Source organism: Brachionichthys hirsutus, chromosome 21 (genome assembly GCF_040956055.1).
Source record: "Brachionichthys hirsutus isolate HB-005 chromosome 21, CSIRO-AGI_Bhir_v1, whole genome shotgun sequence".
Taxonomy (NCBI): domain Eukaryota; kingdom Metazoa; phylum Chordata; class Actinopteri; order Lophiiformes; family Brachionichthyidae; genus Brachionichthys; species Brachionichthys hirsutus.
In genome coordinates this window covers 3,506,490-3,529,650 of record NC_090917.1, presented here as the reverse complement: position 1 = coordinate 3,529,650, position 23,161 = coordinate 3,506,490, and the positions used below count along the sequence as shown (strand labels likewise).

General features: G+C 39.4%; 1 protein-coding gene across 1 annotated transcript in view; it reads left to right on the top strand.

Annotated features, from left to right (window-relative positions):
* The window catches only part of nrg3b (neuregulin 3b), a 129,193-nt gene that overhangs the window by 93,227 nt on the left and 12,805 nt on the right, over positions 1-23,161 (top strand). The window contains exon 3 of the mRNA XM_068754760.1: positions 20,240-20,313. Within this exon, the coding sequence (XP_068610861.1) occupies positions 20,240-20,313 (74 nt within the window). The remainder of the gene's footprint in view (positions 1-20,239; positions 20,314-23,161) is intronic.

The window sequence follows — 23,161 nt, the reverse complement described above, 5'->3', positions numbered from 1 at the left end:
GAGAAATTTGCATGGCGCCTCATGCTGTCGTTCCAACCTCTTGATAGCAGGATGGGCACAAATTAATGACACCACCGAGGCCCCTCCAGACACCACTGAGGTTCAGAGACTCGTCTTTAAACATTCATGTGTTCCCGAAACAATTTTCTCTGTCTAATCTGAGGATGTTAGCAGCCGTGTAAATTATTCATTAGCAGGTTCTCTGCCACCAAAAGGAAGGTTGTGAAAAAGGGAGAGATCAGTCACGATGGGCATGGGCACATTAGCACACAGTAATAAACAAGGACAAAGTTAATGCATGCATCAGTGCATTTTTAGCAACGGAGAAGCAGATGTACGTTAAAGTTTGAATTCAAAGCACAAAAATGACATAAAATCATCCTGTTATTGATCCTCTAGATTATGGAACGCTTTACTTTGATGGGTAGGGCTGGTTTGGTTTTAACAGGAGAATGCTGGGGGGTTAAAGAACATCAAAACTAAACGAATGGCTTTTTTTATTATGTAGTAATCTTTTCCCAACATTTTTAAATCTATTTATATATTTTTTTTTACCTTTTCCTAACAGGACATGAAGACATGAATAAGTAAATACAGAAAGCAATATAACTGCATGAAAACTTTACAACAGGAAAGAACAACCACGAATGAGTAAACAAATAATTATAATAATGAAAACACAGATTGGGAGCTGCAATAACACAACTTCTACCAAGTGTATTTTTGGAATCTTCTATTCATTTTCATGAAATCAACATAAAAATTAAATCTTTAAAGCTTAAAAATACATTTTGAGCTATATATCCTTCCCTTTCAGGTGTATTCTACTCTGTTGTTTCATGTGTGGCAAAGAATCATGCTTTCTTTAAATTCCTAATCTTGTAATTGATCCCGTTCTATTTGGACGAATGATTTGTTGTTGTTCAACCCCCCACTGTTGATGTCGTCTCAGGATTGAAGGCCCCTCATGCAGCTTCACTGATACTGTGGGCAGTGTGCCATTAGTTGTGAGGTGACTGAGGGGGATTGTAGCTGTAGTGGGGGGGCTGGCAACGGATGTGTTCAAGTGATAAGAGCAACCTAGGACATCCTCACGACATTGAGTTGATGGAGGGGGCATCTGGGGCTTCCTTGTGATCTCATAGCAAAAACAAAATTAGTGGGTTGAGTCTGCGCTCCCAATTAGGGACACCATCAGTGCTATCATTCTGTCAGGATAAAACTGAACACATTTGCAACGTTTGAAGCTATGGAACACATATTTTTCTTGAGTTGCGTCCCTTGACAGTTTCCACTGGTGTTGTATTTAATAAGGTTTCTTCTTATCATTAATTTCCCTTCGCATCCGCCAGCCTATATTTGCAGGAAGTCCTGATTGTAATTGGAGACTTTCATTCTCTTCATAGTGATGGGTAAAACTCCATTTCACATGTAATTTTTAATTAAACATTATTTTTTTGCTTTGAGTAATCTAAAATAAATGCTGCATTCCAGGTGTCCATGTCATTTTATTTTAATCGATTTCCCATGGCACCTGCTCTCACTCATTATCAAGGCAAGCTTATGTTGAGAGAAATTAGTCTCAAAGTTGTAATTGTGTCTCCCACCATGTACAAATAAAAAATAAGAATTACAAATGCATGCAAATTCCGATTGTCCCTCTGTCTCTATTTTGGTTTGAACACGCATGAAACAGCTTGGCAAATTCATGCATCGCCATCCGAATACATTTGAATAATTTGTGTACTGTACACATTTTAAGTTAAACATCTGTACATAAAGTATTATTTGAGCACCGAGGATTAGTCACAAATCAGTGTACACTTGTGTAAATCCTATTTTTAATTTGTAAATCATTTCATAAACATTAATGAGCTTCTTCTTTTTTATTATTATTTTTTATTTTCGCCTTTGGTCTTTCATGGTCAGAACTCAATCCACCTGACTTTCAGGCAGTCCAGTAGGTGTTAAATATGCAACACTGAATTTGCATAATTATTTCATTGCCTGTCACCTGCTCTGCATCTGATTAGATACCTGGTGTTGATCATAGCTGCCATGCATCACTTGTAATTGAAAGGTCACTGAGCTTTCGGGATGAGATACCGTTATAGTTAAGTTTCATGAACATCATGACGCTAATGTTCACATAATGCTCTTGCTGACAAGAGCGTCTCCTTGTTTGTTCCCTGTTAACTGCTCAAAATGATATGCACCTTGTTGTAATTGTAAGTACTACCAATTTCTATTTTGCAGCTTACAAATAAAATATTAACCTCTATTGCTGACATAGCTTTGTTAAGGCGTGCTATATTATTAAAGTCGGGACGCATGCTTAGTATGCTATTGCATGAGATATTAAACATGGATGACATTGTTAACATTTAAATGTTTTTTTTCTTACATCCCAGTCAATGCAAGGTAGAAATAGACTCTGTTTTCATCTCCCCTTTGGTCTTAGCTTTGTTTTCTACATGGAAAACCAGAGGTGGATGAGAGCAAACCCGGCAGAACCCTCAGGGGCTGAAACCTGAAGCCATAACACTGAAGTGCTCAAATCAGGTCAATCCCCGTAGAGCCCATTAAATACAGCAGAAATAATTTTACATTATTGCAAACAAAAATTAATAATAATAATGTCAAGATTCATTTCAATTATACAACTGACTTCAGTTACGGTATATTTAGGCTGAAGGTCATATATAATTAAAGGCGTGATTGCTTTGAGTGCTAGCTGTCTATTAGGCATCGTCTCAATTCATTTGGGTCACTGAACTTGAGCCATATCACAGACCGACAGATATGACCCATTTTCATATAAAAATACAGATCAGTACAGCTTTTACAAAATGAAAAACTCAGCCAAAATGTCAGACTGTGTAGCAGCAAGTCTATTTTTGCTTTAATGGTTCATTAAACCAGGGTACAATGTCATCAATGAGGATACTTCTCACTCAAGTATAACCAAAATGAAGTGAATAGGCGGTTAATTGTTTTATTAAAGGGCCCAAATATGTTTCCTAATTAAAGCGCTGGTGAAGTCCTCAGAGCGGCAGAATGACTCCAGTTTAAGTGCAAAGATAAAATACTGTCAGTTTGTTTTGTTTTGTCTTGAAATACACTAAAATAAATTGTGCATCCTCTGCATAGGAGCACAACGTTCATCTGAACTAGCTCAAAATGTTCGTATAATTTGTTGGAGTTGCAATAAATTAGATTCACCCCAATGCGTAACCAACCCCCACCTGTTTGCCATCAGTCCTTCCTGCAGGTATCAATCAATCTATGAATCATTTGCAGCTCAAACATTAGTTGGCAACTAATGTAATGTGTATCAAGACCTTGACTTTCAACCTTGTCTCAGGATTACTTGTTGCTTTGCTATGGAAACATCTATTGTATATTTCAGTTTGATGTTTAGCATCGATGTACGTATGCATCGCTGATGAGTCACAATGACCATAATAACCATAATGTGTCATGTGACTCGCTCTTTACCAAACATGGCTGCAGAGACTTGTAAATGGGCATCAGAAATAGGATTGTATATAGAAGACCAAGAAGACATATTGAATTTCTTCACGCAATCAAATTAACAATATAATGTTGAATACATTTTATAATTAAGTCTTAGACAGAACAGGATGAAAATGAATTATTGATTAATTTAATCAGCAGTCATTTTCTGGTCATTAGCATTTACCCATTTAATTACCATTCATTACCAGTTGGGCTATTGCATTTTTACGTTTTCATTGCCGTTAATCATTGTTTTTCTTCTCCATGAAGTAAAGCATGAAAGTCAATTAATTAACTTCAACAGATTTATGATGTTGGCACAACAGTGGAGGGATACCTGCTTTCATTAATCAACGCTAGTCTATTTTTGTCTGCTGACCAATTAGGCTTGGAAACATGTAGGTGCAGGAGCCTGAGGGATTTGCCTATTATCTGTGTAAACAGTGTTGTAGGCTATCTATTAGCTGACTGCCGACGCTAATGGCGTGTGATCCGTGTGTCGTCGTATTATTGGTGGATGTAGTGCATGGCATCAAAGAGAGAACCATGTGTGACGCTGAGTTGACAGAGAGTGTTGTGTCTGTTATGGTCATGCAAATAAGTTTGCCTACAACAATTGGATGATTTGACACACAGAAGAAGATGCAGAGGTTACCGTACAAGGTACCTCATGATTATCCAGAGTGATAATCATTCACACAATCACCGACACGCCCACCGGCAACAATTTGCGGTGTGGTATCTTGCCCAGGGACACTTCACCATGCAGACCACAGGTTTCCAATAAGTGGACTATTTCCAGATACACGACAGCCGCTAATGAGGATGTCTTTGCCTAATCTTGGGTTCGACTGGACTGGATTTGTGACATCTCCTCTCCACTGGAATGAACAAAAACTTCTATGTTGACTCTTGTCATATTTGTATACATGGCTTATTCTGCACTGCACATTGTTGTTAATATTATTCCAGTCATGTGTGCATCTTTGATTATTATTATTTTAATTACTTGCTGTTCAGATTTGTTTTTTTGTTTGTTTTTATAATCAGTTATTCTGATTGCTGTTTTCAATTCTCTATCCACGGCTAAGTTATTTCAATCCTCTATCAATTCTGTGACCTCTTGGCTTCAAAGAGAATTATTAAAGAAACTCGTTGGAGACCGACTAGGTTGTGCAAGTAATGTTTTTAATGTGAGATTCAATTGCATGAGTTTTCTTGTGTTTTTTTTCTTATCCAGAGTTACCAGAGATATCACGGCGTTGGTGCATCGACTCAACTGAAGAAGCGTTTCCTTCGTTTCTGAATATAAACTAAATGGAGCAGAGAGCAATCAGACCGATGCGATTCGGTGTCATCAACGGCCTAAATGACCACATTTCACCACAAATTCATCTCACGGAAACAAGTGAATACAAATTGCAAACGGGCGCAACTGAGTGTAGCGGTGAATGTAGAAATGTATTAATTAACATTTATTATAAAACTAATTAGGCTGCAACGATACCCTAGCATTTCTTTTGTTTTTCCCTCTGCCCCTGACTTTTCTTCAAGAGAGTGAAATCACTCAGAAAACTATTTTTGATCTTCCAATCAAAACACATGAAAACTATAATCTAACCTCAGTATATCAAATATTTCCCAAACCCACATTTGAAAACACGGAGCCAGTTCCGATGAATGAGCTTAGTCAGAATGCATGTTTGTATCGTCTCAGCACGCCAACGCATCACTGAAGTTCTGCTGCACAACTTCTGTGATTGTACTGCGCACAACCTTGCATATACTAAAAAAAACTGTATTTTATTTACCTTTGGCATATCATTATGACATATTTTAGGCCACGGCAACTAGAATAAAGGTGATTATCGGTGCCGCGGTTTGAATAAATAGAAATTTATTTTCACTGAATCTTCGATGGAAACAGTTTGAACTCATTTAAGGCGACGTGATTATCTTTTTATTCTCACAGCTTGGTTGCCAATCATGAAGGATTTTAAATTAATAATAACCTTTTCTCAAAAAATCCAGAATAAACCCAAAAAAACTACTAGGATCTAGCTCTCGCTTGCTAGCGCCTGCGGTTCAAATTCTCCCCATCTCACTCAAGGTGCACGTTTGCTCTTTTCCCTCAATCTGATGAGAACAGCAGTTCATGATGGCAGTGCTGAATGTCAACGAGAGAGGATAGACATGTTCCTTAGCTGCTGAGCAGAGGGTGCCATCGGGGGGGGGGGGGTCAGATAAGCCACGTGACAAGGTGCTGAGAATCATTTCCAGCTCGCTGCCATTAACACGCAGGGTCCTCTCTGCTGGCAAGCGCTGCATGTGAGCGAGCTGGCTTGACAGCTCCGTGAGAAGGAGGGAGCGAGAAGACTCCTGCTGCTTTCATCAAAGAGAAGTCAGGAGTGGAAGACATTCACCTGTGCAGCTCTCGTTCTGTATTATTATACTTACCTGTTTAAACAAGGCTGTCATGTATGGCCATGTCGTTGGATGCCCTCAGAGATGAACACGCATTTGAGTGGTGAAGCTATTTTTTCCAATCTTCTTTTAATATTTACTCACCATAAATTCATATTTTTGTCCAACAAGGAAAGAAGCATGATTAATGTTGTTGTTTTCCAGTTTGACACTTCAGGGCTTTTTCGAATTCCTTGAGCTGAATCAACATTTTTGAAGCGATGGCATTTTCCAGAGGTCCTCTGCAGAAAGCAATAGATTGCTTTTCATGGTTACAGATTATTCGTCACGTAAATCTGTCACAAAAGTGATAGGTTTGTTTTAGGCGCCGCGAAAATCTCACCACATCTCAATTAAGGGTGGTTGGATTTGTGTTATTGGAATGTTATATCCAGAATGAAAGTAAATTTCAACAACATGTGTAAATGTTTCAAGAAGATGTTGTAGAATTCTCACTTATTTTTGGAAATAAGGATAAGGAGACTAAAAGGAAAGATCCTCTATGATTCTTTTATATTTAATGATGAATGAAGAGACAGAAGTGCGGCTGGAACCCAAACTGAGACAGATCTGAAAGAGACGGATAATAATGTTTTTTGGGCTTTTGATTAAGCTCTGATTTGAATATGTCAGTGATGGGATTTCACCAGAAGCATCGCAGTGTTGCCAAGGACGGTGTATTGTGCTTCCGCTCTCTAATTCAAAGCTCGCTGTAGCAAGCGCTACAAACGCTTCACTTCGAAATGCTTGAGAATAATAAATGTCTAATAGAAAGGTAATAGAAACAACTAGTCTTTTCAAATGGTTTTGATGCCAATGCGATATCAAACATCCGACTGTGCACTGTTCCGGTGTCAGCACCAGAAACGGGTTGATCTGCAGAGATAAAACACTGAAGGTTATCCTTGATTACTCCACAATGTAATCTCTGCATCACCTTCACTTCAAAGTGAAAGGACAGAGCAGGATGGAGTGCATCCGGAATTTCTGGCTTTTTTTAATTCATGGAATCTTTTTTCTTTTTTTCTGGGTGTAATCAGATTGATTTTACGGACATGTTTGTCATTTTGGAAGCAGCAGAAGTGATTAGAGTCCTTGCATTTGTACATGGTTTTCAGGCTCATCAATAATGCATGCAAAAAGAATTAATTGTGCAGCATTTCATGTGCAAAATGCACCAGTTGGCACCGTTTGACTGTCTTTGTTGTTTTTATTCATCCTCTCTAATATTACTAGAAAAATCCATCCAAGAACCTTCTTGGTTATTTCGGATTCGAAATTATAATGGCCAAGAGGACAACAATAGAATATTGGTGTCACTCAGCAACACAGCGATAGCTATTTGGTTAGCCTGGAAGACTGAAACAGAGCCTGTTAGAAACAGCCACCATTACCTTGTTTTAGGAATTTCAGACCTTACGTTGAATAAATTAGATCAATTCCCTGCTTTGCGGCCATTAACTCATCCAGTGTCTGCTTTATTGTGAAGGATGACCTACAATTAACTCCTATTCTTCTTCTGAACCTTCCACGATCAAAGCCAACCAACCTCCTCTGCAGCACTTGTCACTGCATGTAAACAGAACTTACATCTGTAATATCACCTCGATTTATTCTCGTGCCACGTTAGCAAGCTGCACGGCTGATTCTCTTGACAAAGCTACCGCTACATGTCAGCTGGCTGTTGAGTTGTGTTTCTCCATATTAACATGATTTGTTGAGCATGGGAAAATCTAATTAGCTACCATCGTTGGAGACGGGGTTCGACTGACATTGATGTACTCCAAGCTGATGGTTTCCGTGTTCTGAGACTCACCCATTCCTCATTTTCCATCATTTTCATGTTCGTCATTTCAGCCATGATTCTAAACCCTGACAGAGAAAAATATTGCGAATTTCACCAAAGGGCTAAATACATAGCTTTGATGGCTCAAGTCAGCTGTGAGAGAACCGCTGCATCCATTACATTAGAACTTTTTTTTAAAACTGAAGTCTAGTTAATTACATCATGGCCCCGTAATGCGCTGGCCATCAATCTGAGGACCCCGCCATCCATCTGTACCCCGTCTAGCTGAGACGATTGAGGTTGTCTACAAGAAAATGGATGGATGGCTAATTTCTCCACCTTGTACAATAATGAATGAAAAAAACAAATCTCAGTCCACCAAGTAGAAAAGATCCACACTGACAAAGCGGCATAGGATCAAGGGCAATTTCAGCAACAGAGTCTCGCAGCTGCATTTGCCTGGACAGGCGGTGCATCTTTTGATACCATTAACAGCTCAGCTCAATTAAAGGAATTTAATTAGAATTTAATCAATACCAATTTATATCTGTCCAAAAAAGAAAAAAGGAAAACTCACGGATAGGCAGATCATAAAATATTGGAATATTTACAGAGTGATATAGTAAAGATATAGATCAACTTCCTCACAGAAAATCTATATGGTCAACATCTGCAGTGAGGCTGTAAGGTTATTTATCTGGCGTAATTCTCTTCCAATTAGAATTGCAGCTTTAGCTCTGCTGCCCAGCCTCATTTTTCAATTCTAGATGCAAAAATCCATCCCTTAATTATTTCAGTGATGTTGTTTTGTCAAAAACAGACTGCAATATATTTCATTTTTTGCATGTTCCAGCTGGATTCCAGGTCAGAGAATTGTTTATTTTATTTATGTTGTATTTCTTGTGTGAAAGCTTTGAACTACTTCTAATTGGTTATTAAATGTTTATTGACACTGGATAGTTCAAATGAGATGAGAAATGCCTCAAAGTAAATATGCTTTTCTGGAAAGCAGAAACCTTTAACAGCAGATCTAATGTTATGGGTTAAAAACCTCTTAGATTAAACTGACTCATTGAAATTGTTATAATTAGATTCAGATTACAGCGAGAACAATGGTGTATTCCGATTGTTAAGCATGGGTAGGTAGCGTTTCTTTGTTTGCATTTTGTTCGTGCATGCCTTTTTCTCGTGCACATTGTGGCAATTGTCTCGATTATGAATTGCATTTTGGGGGTTTGGGTTCTGTAAACTGTCGTCTATGGCATAATTGATGACAAAGCAGATCTCATCTAATGTTGCCTGCAAAAAAACATTTATATAGGCTTCAAAGTTGTAGAAGGTTGTGTTCTCGTAAATTCATTTAAAAAGTATCTGGTTGTATTGTCTGTGCATATAAGGTATTAATGAACCTGCCAGTCAATCAGAACTTCCTGTGCCTGTACTGTAAAGAAAATAATAAATGAATGATGGGTAGAAGTAAAAAAAAATAACAGCTTTTCCTCCTTCATTATGTCAAATCCAATTGTCTGTGTTTGAAAGGCTCCTCAAAGCTTCTTAAATGTGTGTGAAACCCACAGATCTTACTCTGTGGTGGCAGCAATCAATTGTTTGAGTTTGCTTGTCTCGCACTGATCAATACTACCTCTGGCAAGTGTAATAAATGTGTAATAAGCAAACTAAATTTATGGTCTTGTGACAGTGCATTGCTTCCTTGCTCCTGCCTGTGATTGGAAGCATTAGAAATGCATTCAGCGAGTAATATAGAGTGAGATATTGCACATACTTAACGATAAAGACTTGCAGGTGAGTTTATGACGTCATTCATTTTGTACGATGTGGAATTTCACGGCAGCGTCTATATGCAGGGTGAAGAAATCTAACCGTCTATTCAAGAGTGGTTGGCTGAGGCACAATGATCACAATGGGAGCAATCTCTTTCTTCCCCAGATACTGGTTTGGGCACTTCGTAATCTGCTCAAGTCGTCTCTATCCGAGCACACTCCTGGAAACCTCTTGCACTTGTAGGCAGCATTCAGAAGTAAGCATGCAACCAATCGGCGTGCAGGAGGCACAGTAGCCGTGTGCAGCCAGTTGCTTTAAGACGTGCACTTTCTTCAGTAGGGCACACACACATACACATAAGCATACATCATTACATTGTGTCACAGTGTGACAGTAATTAGAGGACCCCATGATCCATCTTTTACCATTGGTAGTGTAGCTGAGCCACAGGGTTTGACTTCAAGACATTCCATCTACAGACAAAACTGCCTTGACTGTGTTGTATCCTGTTCTCAATGTGTATGTGTGTGCGTGTGTGTGTGTGTGTGTGTTGGACCTTTTTGATCCATTAGCATTTGCAGAGTTTTGAACTCCATCATGTAGAATTCAGCACACAGGATTCAAGATTTGGAGACAAATGTTGGCAGCAACCCAAACAGTGGGCACAAAAGACAACATTTTTTTAATTTTTTAAACTAAAAATATAAAACATTATTTTTCAAAGCTTGAAATTATCCTGCAGTGTCTCAACAAAATACAGGATGGGCCAGCATGTGAGGAAAACAAGAACAACAGCTCAGCTACCGGCAAACAGAAAGTTAACACAACCTATTTGATGAGCTGCAAATATGAATGCAGAACAGTGGAAACACCTGGAGCCAAGTGGCGCTGTGGCTTTTGCACTCTGTTATGCATCACAGAGCAAAATGATCCCCCAGATACCTAAAGGAAAACAGCCAGATTTGTACTATGTAGGGCAAGACATGAAGCGGGGAATTGAGCGTGACTAATATCATTGATGTTTGTTCAGAAATCCACAGCTTAATCTGGTGTTTGTGATTGTAGTATGTTTTTTCATCTTGAGGGCAATTACAGTGTCACTATTTTAACATATTGGGGCAAAGTACTGTTATGTTCAACAGCTGAGTATGTACTAAAATACAACTATTAGTATGTATTTATATTATTATATTTATTCTGAAATAAAAAAAAACATCAGTATTATTTCTTATGTTTGACTAAAGTGTAACTACAAAGGCTCTGCATAGGTGAAATAAATGACTATGAACTACAATTTTACATTTACATTCAGACATGCTTTAACCCGTTGAGCCATCTCACGCAGACGTGGAGAGCCGCTTCGATAAGGCCCACCTCCACAGAGTAATGTCCGTCACCGTTTCTATTATTATTCCTCCAAGAGGGGATGTGGCTCCAAGAGGCAGAAAATCAAGCAAACTCATTTCAGCTTCGGTTGCTATTAGCGTTTCCCTACCAACCAGTCTGATGATTAAATCCTGGGTGGGGGGGGGGGGGGGGGGGGGGGGGATGCTTTAGCGTTTGGTGAATAAAACATCAGGGAGCAATGAGATTGGTCAGCTGTTTAGCAGATGTCCATCCAACGGTAAAGTCATTTAAAGACAATCTGCAGAGGCGGCACTTTTTACTTGTTGGAAGAAAATGAAACGGAGACGCTGATTCCCGGGACATGAAGATTCACATGGTGTATGTTGCTGATTGTAGTCCTAAAGCATCAGATTATAGCAATCCATGAAACTAGATGGATAGGTTGTGCCAAGTGTCATGCATATGAAAAGCATGAAAGGACTCACTTTTCCTCCCTATAATCATAGCCCAATCATCTTTACTGTAAATAGCGTCTCCTTTAAGACGGAATTGCGGGTCTGCAGCCACACATCCCTCTCATCCTATGATATTGAATTTGCATTTACTCCTTTATTTACAGCACTTAAGGCTTATTTAGGAGGTTGCTTCTCGGTTATCTGTCCACCACTCCATTGCTGTTCACATGAGAAGAAGGTTAAGGAAGCTTTAGACTAATAAAGTCTTTTTTTATATAGGGGTAGAGATTTCACAGGCAAACATAAATTCTGCAAGTATACAGAGGACTTCCTCTCTGAAATAATTCAACACATTTAAGTGGCTGTCAGAAAGAATCGATTTTAAAACTTGTTTTTTATATGCATTTCCAACGTATTTAAAATGATGTAACACAAATGCATGTGAACTCGTTTGGCTCTGTAAGGCATGGCACATTTGAGTCCATGTGAGATTTAAATGCACTCAAGCCATGTTTTCACTATATGGCATGCCAGTTACCTACATTGCTCTGAGAGGATCGTCGTCTCCAAGACAGAAGCCCCCTTTTATACTGTGTGTTCATACAAGGCTTTGTTGCATCTTCAATTACTAACCAGAAGGAAGTGGTTTATTCAGGTCACGCCCCCACTCCTGCCGTGGTGATGTGACTGGTGAGTTATGTCAGGACTGCAATGTTGTCTTGGTTCCAAACAGAACTCAATTACTTCTTCGTTGGTACAAGTCCTAAAGGATCATGTAAATGGATACCAAAGAGGATAAAGCTTCTGCACACCTTGTTGACTAGCAAGGGGCCCTTGTGGGCTATTTCCCATCTCTCTAGACATTTTTTCTTTATTGCTTTTTAATGATCACATTATTCTCTCTCAAGGTTACAGTTCATCAACCCCCTGCTAAAGCTGCAATGCAGTACGTTGTGGCTGGCAGACATCTGCAAAGGGACATCTAATGACTCACGGTCACAGAGATGGCTGGTGATCCATAAAGGCATTACTCTGACGACCCTTGTGGGGCCTTCCTGTTGTTTTTAGACTTGATGATGTCTGTCAGATTATTCATGCAGCTCGCTTCTATCAACCTGGAAATTTCAGCATACCAAATAAAAAACTGGGACACTCAACAGTGTTGGTTAGCGTAAAACCAGGTCAGACATGGAAAATAGCTGCACATATGTTATTTCTTTGACTGACAAGAATAAATCACCAGCAGTTCAGGCCTTTATATATTTATCTCCGAGCTTCACCCAAAATTAGAATCAGAATACTTTATTAATCCCAGAGAGAGATTCTATGAGCAACGTTGCTGCACTCAACAAAATGAGAAATATAAAAGGGACCAATAAATACAGTGAAATGGACTCCCAGTAAAATGTTTATTGGAAGACGTCAGCAACAGAAGTTATTACTCCTGGCCATGAGGCATGACTCGCATTGCACTGTTAACAGTAACATAATGCTGATTCTTGAGTAAAAATAATATTGATTCTGGTGCCGATAAGAAGAATATATTTATCACTTTTCATCCAAGGGAAGTGCTTGACAATGAAAATGAAATAACCCATTAAAACCTGAAGCAATGGCAATAAAAAAGACAACAGATGATAACATATACAATAGAAAGTAAAAATAAATAAAACAGAAACCAGAAATAAAAAGAAAATTGAGAAAAAAACTTTAATTAAAAGTCCAAGCAAATATAAAGGGTTTCAAATTATATAAAAATTCAAAAGCTGTGCAGACCAAGTGAAATGATTATATTTTACAATTGTTATGTAAATACGCAGGATATCCAGCATAAGGAACAATTATGGATGATTTCTTTATTATTACCCAATGTGCTCTGTTGTACTTACACTGACAAAAGCCACTGAAATAGAACATGCATCTCTGGTTCTTTCAGTCCAGTGTGGAACCAATAAAGCGTTGCAAGAGATGAGTCAAGCAGGAAATATAATATAAAAGAGGTGACTTGTAGGGGTTAAAGGAACACAATGCAGATGACTAGTGTTATTCCAAATAGGAACAAGGAATCTTCTGAATATTTTACCTGCATGAACTGCTGGTAAAAGCCATTCTTATTGTGTAGCCTAAGGAATTACTCTCTTCAAAAAACAGTGCTTGTGCACTCATGCACACACACATAAAGAAAAGCAAAAATAAATCTCTGAAGATGAAGAGGAACACATCCCCTTCAGCACCCCCCCCCCCCCCCCCCCCCAACCCCTGTCTCTCACTGCTTTCCATACCCCCTCACCCTTTTCATTCCCCCTTTATCTCTGGTCTTTTGAAACAGCACCTGTTACACACTCGCAGCTTGGGAGCAGCGTCATGATGTAGTGTGCACTCCTGCGCGATACAACGCCAGCTCCCAAGGCTCCCATACTAACCCTGCAAGGCAGTTGGGACATCTTCATCTTCTAAGATCTAAATGGCATCTCGTAGCCTGGTTGAAGGGTCACACCAAACAAAGACATTGGGTGCTGTGTGTGGCTCGTTCTGTTGTGTTGAAACTTTTATTTCACTCCTTAGATTGGATGAAATTTGATAGCAAAATTGTATTTGAGTTTTTTTATCGAGATGAATGAGATGGCTGTTGCCCTCCTTGTTTACTGTCCAAGCTGATGAAAATGTAATGATCCCTGCAGCAAAAACAGGAACATTGCAGCAGCAATTATTATGCCAGAGTGAAGCTCAAGAAAATGCAATGCAATGTACACTAAAGAATTGTCTTGAATGCATTTTGTATCTCTGGTGTACAAGATACAAATAGCAAGCGTATGAAAGGAATGAGGACAGTTTAATCTTACTTAACCTCATGCACCACGGCAGCAACGAGTTCATTAATCAGGAACCTAATGAAGATCTAATTAACCGTGTTTGCATGTTCAATAGTGTCTCGTTGCTTGAAAGACAATCTAGATTTTAATCACAATATTATGGCACTTTACATCATGCTTCACTTTGTTCATGCACCATGCAAATGAAATGACAATGTGAATGCTCTGTTGTTTGTCCTCTGTTTTGTCTCCAACACAATCAAGTCAACCTAAATGTATGACAGCAATGATTTTACCGCTCTTGAGTTTATATCCACCCGTTCCCTTATTGTCATTATTCAAAAGTGATCACGTCTCTATAGCTTCGCCTCTTTAGACTTTGGCTTAGCCTCTTCTTGACCTCTTCTGTTTGAATGCAGATGCCTCCTAAAACTGCCATAGGTATTAGCACAACTGCAAAAGCCACATAGAAATACTGTATGTATGGCTCATGAGAAAAATGCAGGTTGGAATAAATTTTCATTTTCTAATTTTTTTTTTATTTTTTTATCACAAATACATTCAGACAGATAGCAGCGCAGAATTGCTCCTTCCTCCCTCGTACCTTATCTGTATCAATGAGAGAAGTGCTCGCCACTGATTAGGCTTTGATAGTGTAAAGCAATGAAGGGATGGCTGTGTGGCTGCTTACGTAAAGTATATGTGCACTATGTGTTCTTATTTGTTATGGGAATTAGTTCAAGATCCAATACTTTCTTTCTTAAAATGATGTGAGTCAGTCAGACCTTCCCAGTGTTAAGAATTCAACTGGGGGGGGAAGCAAATGCAGCTGGAATCGACTGTGCTCCCTCAGCCACCTCCTGGTCTTCGTTTAAATACTTGATAAAAAAAAAACAAATAAAGTTCCTCTCCAGCCTGGTTTTATATTATTTCTAGATACTTGGTGTTAGCTTCTTGGTATGATGCATCGATTACATCTAAAGTGGGGTCTTGGCACCATGCCTTCATTTATGACATGTGTTCTTTCCAGCAGAAGGAGTTATTAGTTTCATCCAGTAAAGACTAGTAATAGCGGTGTCCCACGGTTCAGGGTTGACCTGTTTTAGTTACACACATTTAACCGAGATCAATCAAATCTTGTAGTTGGAGGGCTTTTCATACAGACGGAGGGAGTAACCAGCCTTTAACCTTTTCTTTTAAGGGGCTTTAAAACTACATGAGGCAGAATGCTCAAATCAGAGATTAAATCACCTACCGGTAACTGCTTTCAGAATTTAGATTTCAGGCTATTAAAGAAACAAAGAAAATACCTGCCTCTAAGAAAACATATGAAACAAATTGATGTTTTAATAATGAAATATTTGATAATGTGTTTTGAACTATAATAATAATTAATAAGAAATAAAAAGGGTACAACATTTGCACCTCTAAGGTTCACATATCAACAAACTAAATCTTCATTCTTTCATTTGGAGAAAAATAAATTGCCTGTGAAAAATACATTGGGGCTTTTTTTAAAAGTTCTATGTGAGTCACAATTTCCCGGGCGAAGTTTCCCCCTTTATCCAATTCTTATCCTAGACTAAGATAAGACTATTTACCTCACATGGCAGACGAGAGAATTCAGTCTTCTTCACGCAAAAAAAAACATATTTTCTTTTGAGCTGTAGCTTTAAAGTGTTCGGATAAATTTAAAACTGGATCTCCTGTTCCCAAGCCAAATCGTGAACTGTTAACTTGAGCTAAAATTGCTATACTTTGACTGCAACAGAGCTTCCTGTGTCATTGCAGGTGATTTAGTTCATTCAAAGCCAATCGAGAGTTTGTCTGTGTGTGTGTGTTGTATGTGTTTAAGCTCTGGATCCTGCCTTCTGCTTCATCTGTAAAAGCCCTCGTAAAGTTATTTCACAGGACTTATGCATCAGTGTCAAAAGACAAATCAATACATTTGCCCGACACGATCGTATCCCTTCGCTCCTCCTCGTAACACTTTTCCCTCCCCTTGCACTCAAACTATCCTCCATTTCTCCTCATGCTAATGAATAGACCGGATGGTGATTAGTCATGAGGCAGTGCGCCACACCCCTTCGTCATCCTCCAGACTCAGAGGTGTGTTTTCTCTGCGACGGGAACATGTGTAAAAACAGCTGGGCATGGTCTCACATAGCTCCGGAGCAGGAGGCGGGGAAACATGCACAGATTCTATAGCTTCTGCTGACATGCAGCGCGGCTGCAGGGTAGGATGCTCACAATCAAGAAAATCTGCCACATGTGCCCCAGTCCTCAAAAACATCTGTGCTCCCTTTCAGATATTCACCCCTCTTTCTGAAACACACCAATGCACACACAAACACACACACACACACATAAATGCAAGCTCTTGTTCTTCTGCGTATCCCGTCGGAGACCCACACCCGAGCGCATCCTCAAAGCGCACCATTATCTCCCATTGTTTATCATTCATTCAGGCATTTGACGCCATGTTCACACAAAACACATTTACAAAGCATTGTTTGCGTCTCATTGAGGGACGGCCGAGCTTGTTTCACAGCGCAACAAAGATGCTAGGAGGATAGACAAACAGAAAGCAAGCCCAGACGTAAACAGATAGCCAGAGCACCACTCTGCCTTTGGGTTTGTGATTCAGAATACCAACTAGGCGTCTCAACTCACACCCAGGGACAGAAGGTGTGATGTCGGCCAGAGCCAAGTGATGGAAGGGAAGAGGCAATTTACCCTTGAAAGCTGAGTGTTCGCCTTGGGGTTCCTCCCCTGAACTTTCAGGATAAGATTGGCTGTTTATCTCAGATTGGAACAGTGAAAAGAAAGAAAGAAAGAAAGGCGGCGCAAACACCACCAAATCAAGGAAACTGTTGTTATCTGAAATTATAAAGAAGAGGCGTTTACACGTCAAGGCTGAGATAGCAATGGCATCACTATTTCGAACAGTCAAATCCTCCTTGTTTTCTCGTAATATTCATTTGATTTGTTTTGCAAAGGGTTAGCATCTAACTAATGTTTAGATGTAATGTAATTATTCAACTCCAGCTTCTCCCTGGATCCTCCTGTATTTTAAACTTCTTCTACGTTGGCCCCTGATTTATCTCCTATGGCAGCAGCTTTAATTTGGTAATTAATTTGACATCAATCTGTCATTCGGACTGGCGCTTTACGCATCATATGGCCCCACGTTCCTTTGCATATTCCATTTCTGAAATGCTTGTTCTGTTTTTAATGGGCTGTTGTGACGGTGATTAATGATAACTTATTAAATGGATTCTTTGTGCTATACATTTTTCTGTTCTCATTTGGATCACAGATCCTGTTGAATTCTCTTGTCTTCTGTTGTTTTTCCTGCACAGGTGCACACTGATGTATGCACACTGACTACTGTTGATATGTTCAATGCCATATTGTGTAATTAAGTAAACTCCATCCTGGCTCACAAATGCACCAAAATCAAGATCTCATGGTTAAATATGCACGATACTTAAACAAGATTTTGCGAACTAAAACCCTCATGTTTTTCACGTGTTAGTCAGAAATGTCCAGGTAAGAGCAATTGCCTTTATTTATTGTATTTAATTCCATCTTTATATGACTCAGAGGTCTCACGGAGATTTAAAAATCGACTTTTACAAGAGACAGTCAAGCAAACATGCAACAAAACACATGTACAGAAATCTACAAAAAAAACCAATGTGATACGATGACATATTCTTGCACCACCTTGTGCTTGTGTATTTGTGAAGTACAGAGTTGAAAGAGGGTTTGGGGAATAACTTGCATTTCCTATCCCCCCCATGATTGTTTTTCTCTTATTACTTTGGGAATAACATAAAGAGAGAGTCTTAGCTTTGATTCAGAAGGTTTGTTTGAAGGATAATTTTTGCATGCCATTCGAACAGTAAATGAAGTCCACGATTTAAGGGCAAATTTAGAGGTCTTACAGCCGTGTATTACAAAATGGCCGAATCAGCGATTACAGCAAAATGATGTGACTGGCTTGCTGATCAAAGCCTTTCTGACATGCCCACCTAAGTCTATTGTTCATCATTAAATTTATTTTTAATGTCTGTAATCTGTATTTTTCATGGTGAAAAAAACAATGCATGAAATGTTTATTTGAAAGGGGATCAGAATCCCCCTCTATATAGATTTTTTGCCTCTTTCAGGTCATAATAGTATTTTTGTTCTTTTTTATTTTTGTATATTAACCTGAAACTAATATATTTTTCCCCCTACAAGAACTATTAATAGTGAAGCTGAATACTGGCTCCTTTTTACATCAAAACAACCTTGATAGGGAAACGGGAGAGACGAGTTTGCAACCTTATGTGCATTAATTCTGCACCCTGGTACTTTCATTGATAGAGTCTTTGTCTGCTGTGTTGTGTTGTGTTGTATTCACATTTATGCTTCGTCGAAGTAGCCAAAGATGCTGTCAATGCAGCTTAAAAGCTTCATCAGGAAATGTTGAATGCCCCGCATTGAATGAATTTTTGGAATCTTGTGCTAAGAGGCGGCTTCTCTTGGTGGAAATGCAAACTGGTCTCAAAAAAAAAAAAACTCCAAAATTGAAGCTTTCCACCTAATCTTCACAACACAAATGACACACAATCTCCCGTGGCGGGAGCGTCTTCGTTCCGAGGCGCAAAATCACCAAATGGACGAAAAGTACAAATAATCGACGCCTAATTAAAATACAGATGCCGCTGCATTAGCGCTACCATCAAATTGAGCCAGCATGAAATTAGAGGATCGTGTGCCAAATTTCATTCTCGTGGAATGTGTGGTTCCATGTTGTGTTGTAGAAAATCCAAGAGGGATAAGAAACTGCCTTCAATGAAGAGAAACAGAAGGAACCATTGGCATTTTAATGTAGTTTTAAATGTTAACAAAGAGGCCAGCCTTCATGAGCAAACTGTTGCTACCTGTGTTGCATTCTTGTTTTATTTTACCCAACCAGGTCAATCCAACCTGAGTAAGACGCAATCACTCACTTCTACCTGCCGCTCATCCCGATGCATCATATTATGCGTGGGGTGGGAGACTGTCGGGAATGTTCGGACTGATATTGATGCGTAATGTGTGAGCGTAAATCCCACAGGTTTACCTAAAGGATGTCATGACACTGATGCGAAAGTGGGAAAAATAGACAACTCTGACAAGTCACTCCCTCACGCCGAAGTTTAGGAAGAGGCAGACACATCAGAGCAAATCCGCCAATTGTCTCCCGTAAGCTGCGGAATAGCTGAGGGATGGATCAGCCATCCGAATGTGATCACAGCACGGCCGCCATTGCAGAGGCAAAATACTTCTTTCCTCTTTGAGAGAAAAACTACTGAGGATTGTGCCAAAACCATTGTTTATTGATGAGAACTCCAAAACTGTTGCAACTTTATCAGCTGCTTCTTTTTTGGGAGGGAAAGCTTTTTTTGTTTTTTAAGTTACCGGCACAGAATTGCTAAAAACGTAGTAGAATGACTTTCATTCTTTTAATCAGCGTGGCATAGTTGCCGTCTGATATACGCAAACACCTGCAGCCAAATGGGTGACATCATCATTTCATTGGCTGTTTTCGTGACAGTTGCTGAAGGATCTGCAGGAGTCAACAATAGCGGGTTATTTATTTGACAAGGAAGGCGCGTATCCGTACTTTGCCAGGACTTTGTTTAGATGAGTGATCCAACCATTGGCAGCTTCCTTTCCACTGTAGATCTTCCGCTGCTCCCATCCCAGTTCCCCAATTTCGTCCCCGAGGACCTGGCATTCCTGTCAGTCATGTGCTATCGCTGAGGCTGCAGGCACTGCTTAGGCCTGCCCAACTATCTTCCCCTGCCTCTCTTTCTTCTCTCGATGGCTTCTGTGTAACCCCCATCCACCACCTTATTCCTCAGCGAGCACTGCGCCTTTTTTTTTTTTACCGACCAGTCACACTTCTTTCGAGTCTCCCTGTTCTCGACTTCTCTTATCTGTGTCTCTCCAACCAGTAGTTCATGATGTACTTTGCTACTTCTTGCTCGGCTTGACTCACCTCATTGTCTTATCTCATGTCTGTCTCCTTTTCGCAGGTGTAAGGAGGGTTACCATGGACTGCGCTGCGACCAGTTTGCTCCCAAGACAGATGCTATCTTGTCAGATCCAAGTATGCTTTTTTTTTCTTCTACTTTTACATCCCTCAGTTGTACATTGATCTGCAGTGTGAAAACTCATCAATTGCAAGTGCATGTTACGATCCCGTGGGAAAATCCCTAAGTATCAGAAGATAAATGTATCTCACTCGACTGAGATTGGTGTTACATTTAACCCTTGCAGCACAGGTTTGCGTCATTCTGAGGGCGAGAGCAATAGGTCTTAGGGTTGCGTATTTAAGTTTCCTTTTTTTCTCTTATTCTTTTCTCTATTGATTATTAGCATCATCATGTATGTGTGGTGATAATCAGAGAAATAAAATGCCTTATTTAGTTAAAGGACTCACTTCATATCAGACTACGTGGTCACCATTAAAATCTTAGCATTAATGTAAAATCTCCTTTTTTTTTTTTTTTACCACCTTCAGTCTTGCTTTTGCTTAAGTCTGGCTCAAAGGAATGAACGTTTTCAGCTTCCTATTCATGAAAAAACAAAAACAATCCCTGAGACAGCTGTGTGGTGTAGTTAAAAAATAAAGTCAGGGGTACGGGTGAGAGAGAGCCCAGGCCCAGAGCATTTCCCATGCGACTGCGGCTTCGCAAATTCAGACTTTTACAGAGTGGCTTGGCTCTTCTGCACTGAGAGTCAGAGAGAAAACTAAACTTCCATTGTCTTGCATTTGATGTCACAAAGCCCGCAGAGAGTCCATTAATGGGATCACAAGCCGGTGTCATGAAGGATGTTTCATGCTCCCTCGCGGGCTTGCGTTTTTTAGAATACGATTTATATTATCTTCTATGGGCAGACCTCAATTTTTCCATGGGTCCAGATCAGGCGATTTTTTTATTGCCTCCTTTGAGAAGCTAAATCTCATCGTATTTTCCACTCAGAAAAATGTGAAAATCATCGGAAACACATAAAGATTACACAATATAGTGCCTTTTTCACTGAATAGAAAATGCATGAGGCAATAAAAAAAAATAGACTTATTTTAATTGTGAGTTTTTGCTGTTATTCACCTCTGTTTTACTACGAAGAGTATATTAAGAATAAATCTGCATGTATTTTATTAATAATTACATACTCTACATTTAGTCTTTGAGCTCACTGAAAACACTGTTAAGGATCGCAGTTACTCCTTTCAAAATATCTAATGAACTGAGACAGAAAATTTAAATGGTTTTGTTAGCGGATTAAACGTACCGATGACCAGTGAAAACCTTTTTTCCAGCTCATCAAATATTTTGATCAGCATATTGGGGGAAAATACATTTATATAAATGGATCAATCTCCCAGAAAACAGCATTAACTCCTAAACTATGACTAATCCAAAATTGCTGAATGTTTTGAGTGGGCGTTTCCAAGTAGACTTACTTGTGGATGTGTTGAGACCCCAAAATATTTAGAAGAGAATAAAAATATATACAAATAAAGCATTTCTATTTTTGCATAAATATGACATCACATATAGTTGTCTCATTATCTTTAATACCTTCTCTTGTATTGCCTCATATTGATGAAGTAAGGGCATAATCATCAATCAGTCGACTACACGTAGACCAAAATTGCACACTGACATTTTGTAAAAGGACATTAAAGAAATATGTGTTAGGTTTTTGGCCGTAACCTCCAATCCAGCATCTATTATTAGTCCAATTTTTGAATTGGCTGTCTGTTATTGACAGCTGTAGTACAGAATTGCATGTGAACCACAGAAAACGCTGTTTAGGCCACTGTCATTCAGCCACCAACGGATAAATGTACCTTGGGAGATTTGAGAGCAGAATGAAGCCTATTTTGATCTGTGTTGATACATAGTAATCTAAAATTTACCCAGATTACCAAGGGTTCAGGGGGATTATCCTTTCAAAACCCAAATCATGTAATAACATACACACACGCATGTGACAACAACCAGAAGTGGGACGGCCAACACCGAAACTTACTTAATTGCATGTGTTTGTACCTGTTTGTATTTTGTAATCCTTTGAAATCATCACATCTATTTAGTTTTTTTTTTTACTTTTAACTTCATTTTACGACCTAAAGACCACAATACAAGCCAACTCAGAAGACCAGATCATACCCATGTCCTTACAAAGACAGAGACGAATGGATCAAAAACATAAATGCAAAAGGGAAAAGGATGTTTCCGTTGAAATACCGCAAGCACACTGGCTTTAGTAATGAGATCAGTGTGGAGCTGGAAAGTAGTGGGTCTTTAATTGGAAGCATAGGAGAATTGGAAGAATGCAATTTAGTTTATGCCCGCTGAAAAACTAGTTTTGCTTTAACTGTGTGAGAGTTTCATTCACCCCTTTAATGGAATTCAGCGGAGTCGCCTGTACAATTTGAGAAAACAGGGAAAATATTTGGAGGAAGATTGAAGATTGAAGGCGAGTACGTTGGTTTTACCCAGCTGATTTCAAAAGAATAAAGAATAGAGGAATTTTATCTCCAGTAGGTATTAGGCTTAAATAAAGTAGTTATGTTGTGTATCTGTTCCAAGAACACACACACACACACACACACGCACACACAGGCACATTGGCTCCCCAGGTCCCTGCTCACCCGAGTAAAGGAGGGGATTAAGGATTTGATTCACTCCCGCCATTGTCTCTCTCACCCGCACAAGATTTCTGCCTCTTATTCGGGCCAAGAGCATCTGACACAAAGCACAGGTATTCTGCAAGCTTCCTCGAGGCTCCCGTAAACAGGTCCCCACGGTGCGCTGTGTTGCCAGTGGGAAGGATTGGGATGCCTGCTCATATTATGATTGGCGAATGTCACTAAGCACAGCGGTTCCTGAGGATGGGATGTGTATCGGCGTTGTAATGACATCATCTGCACTGGATGTGAC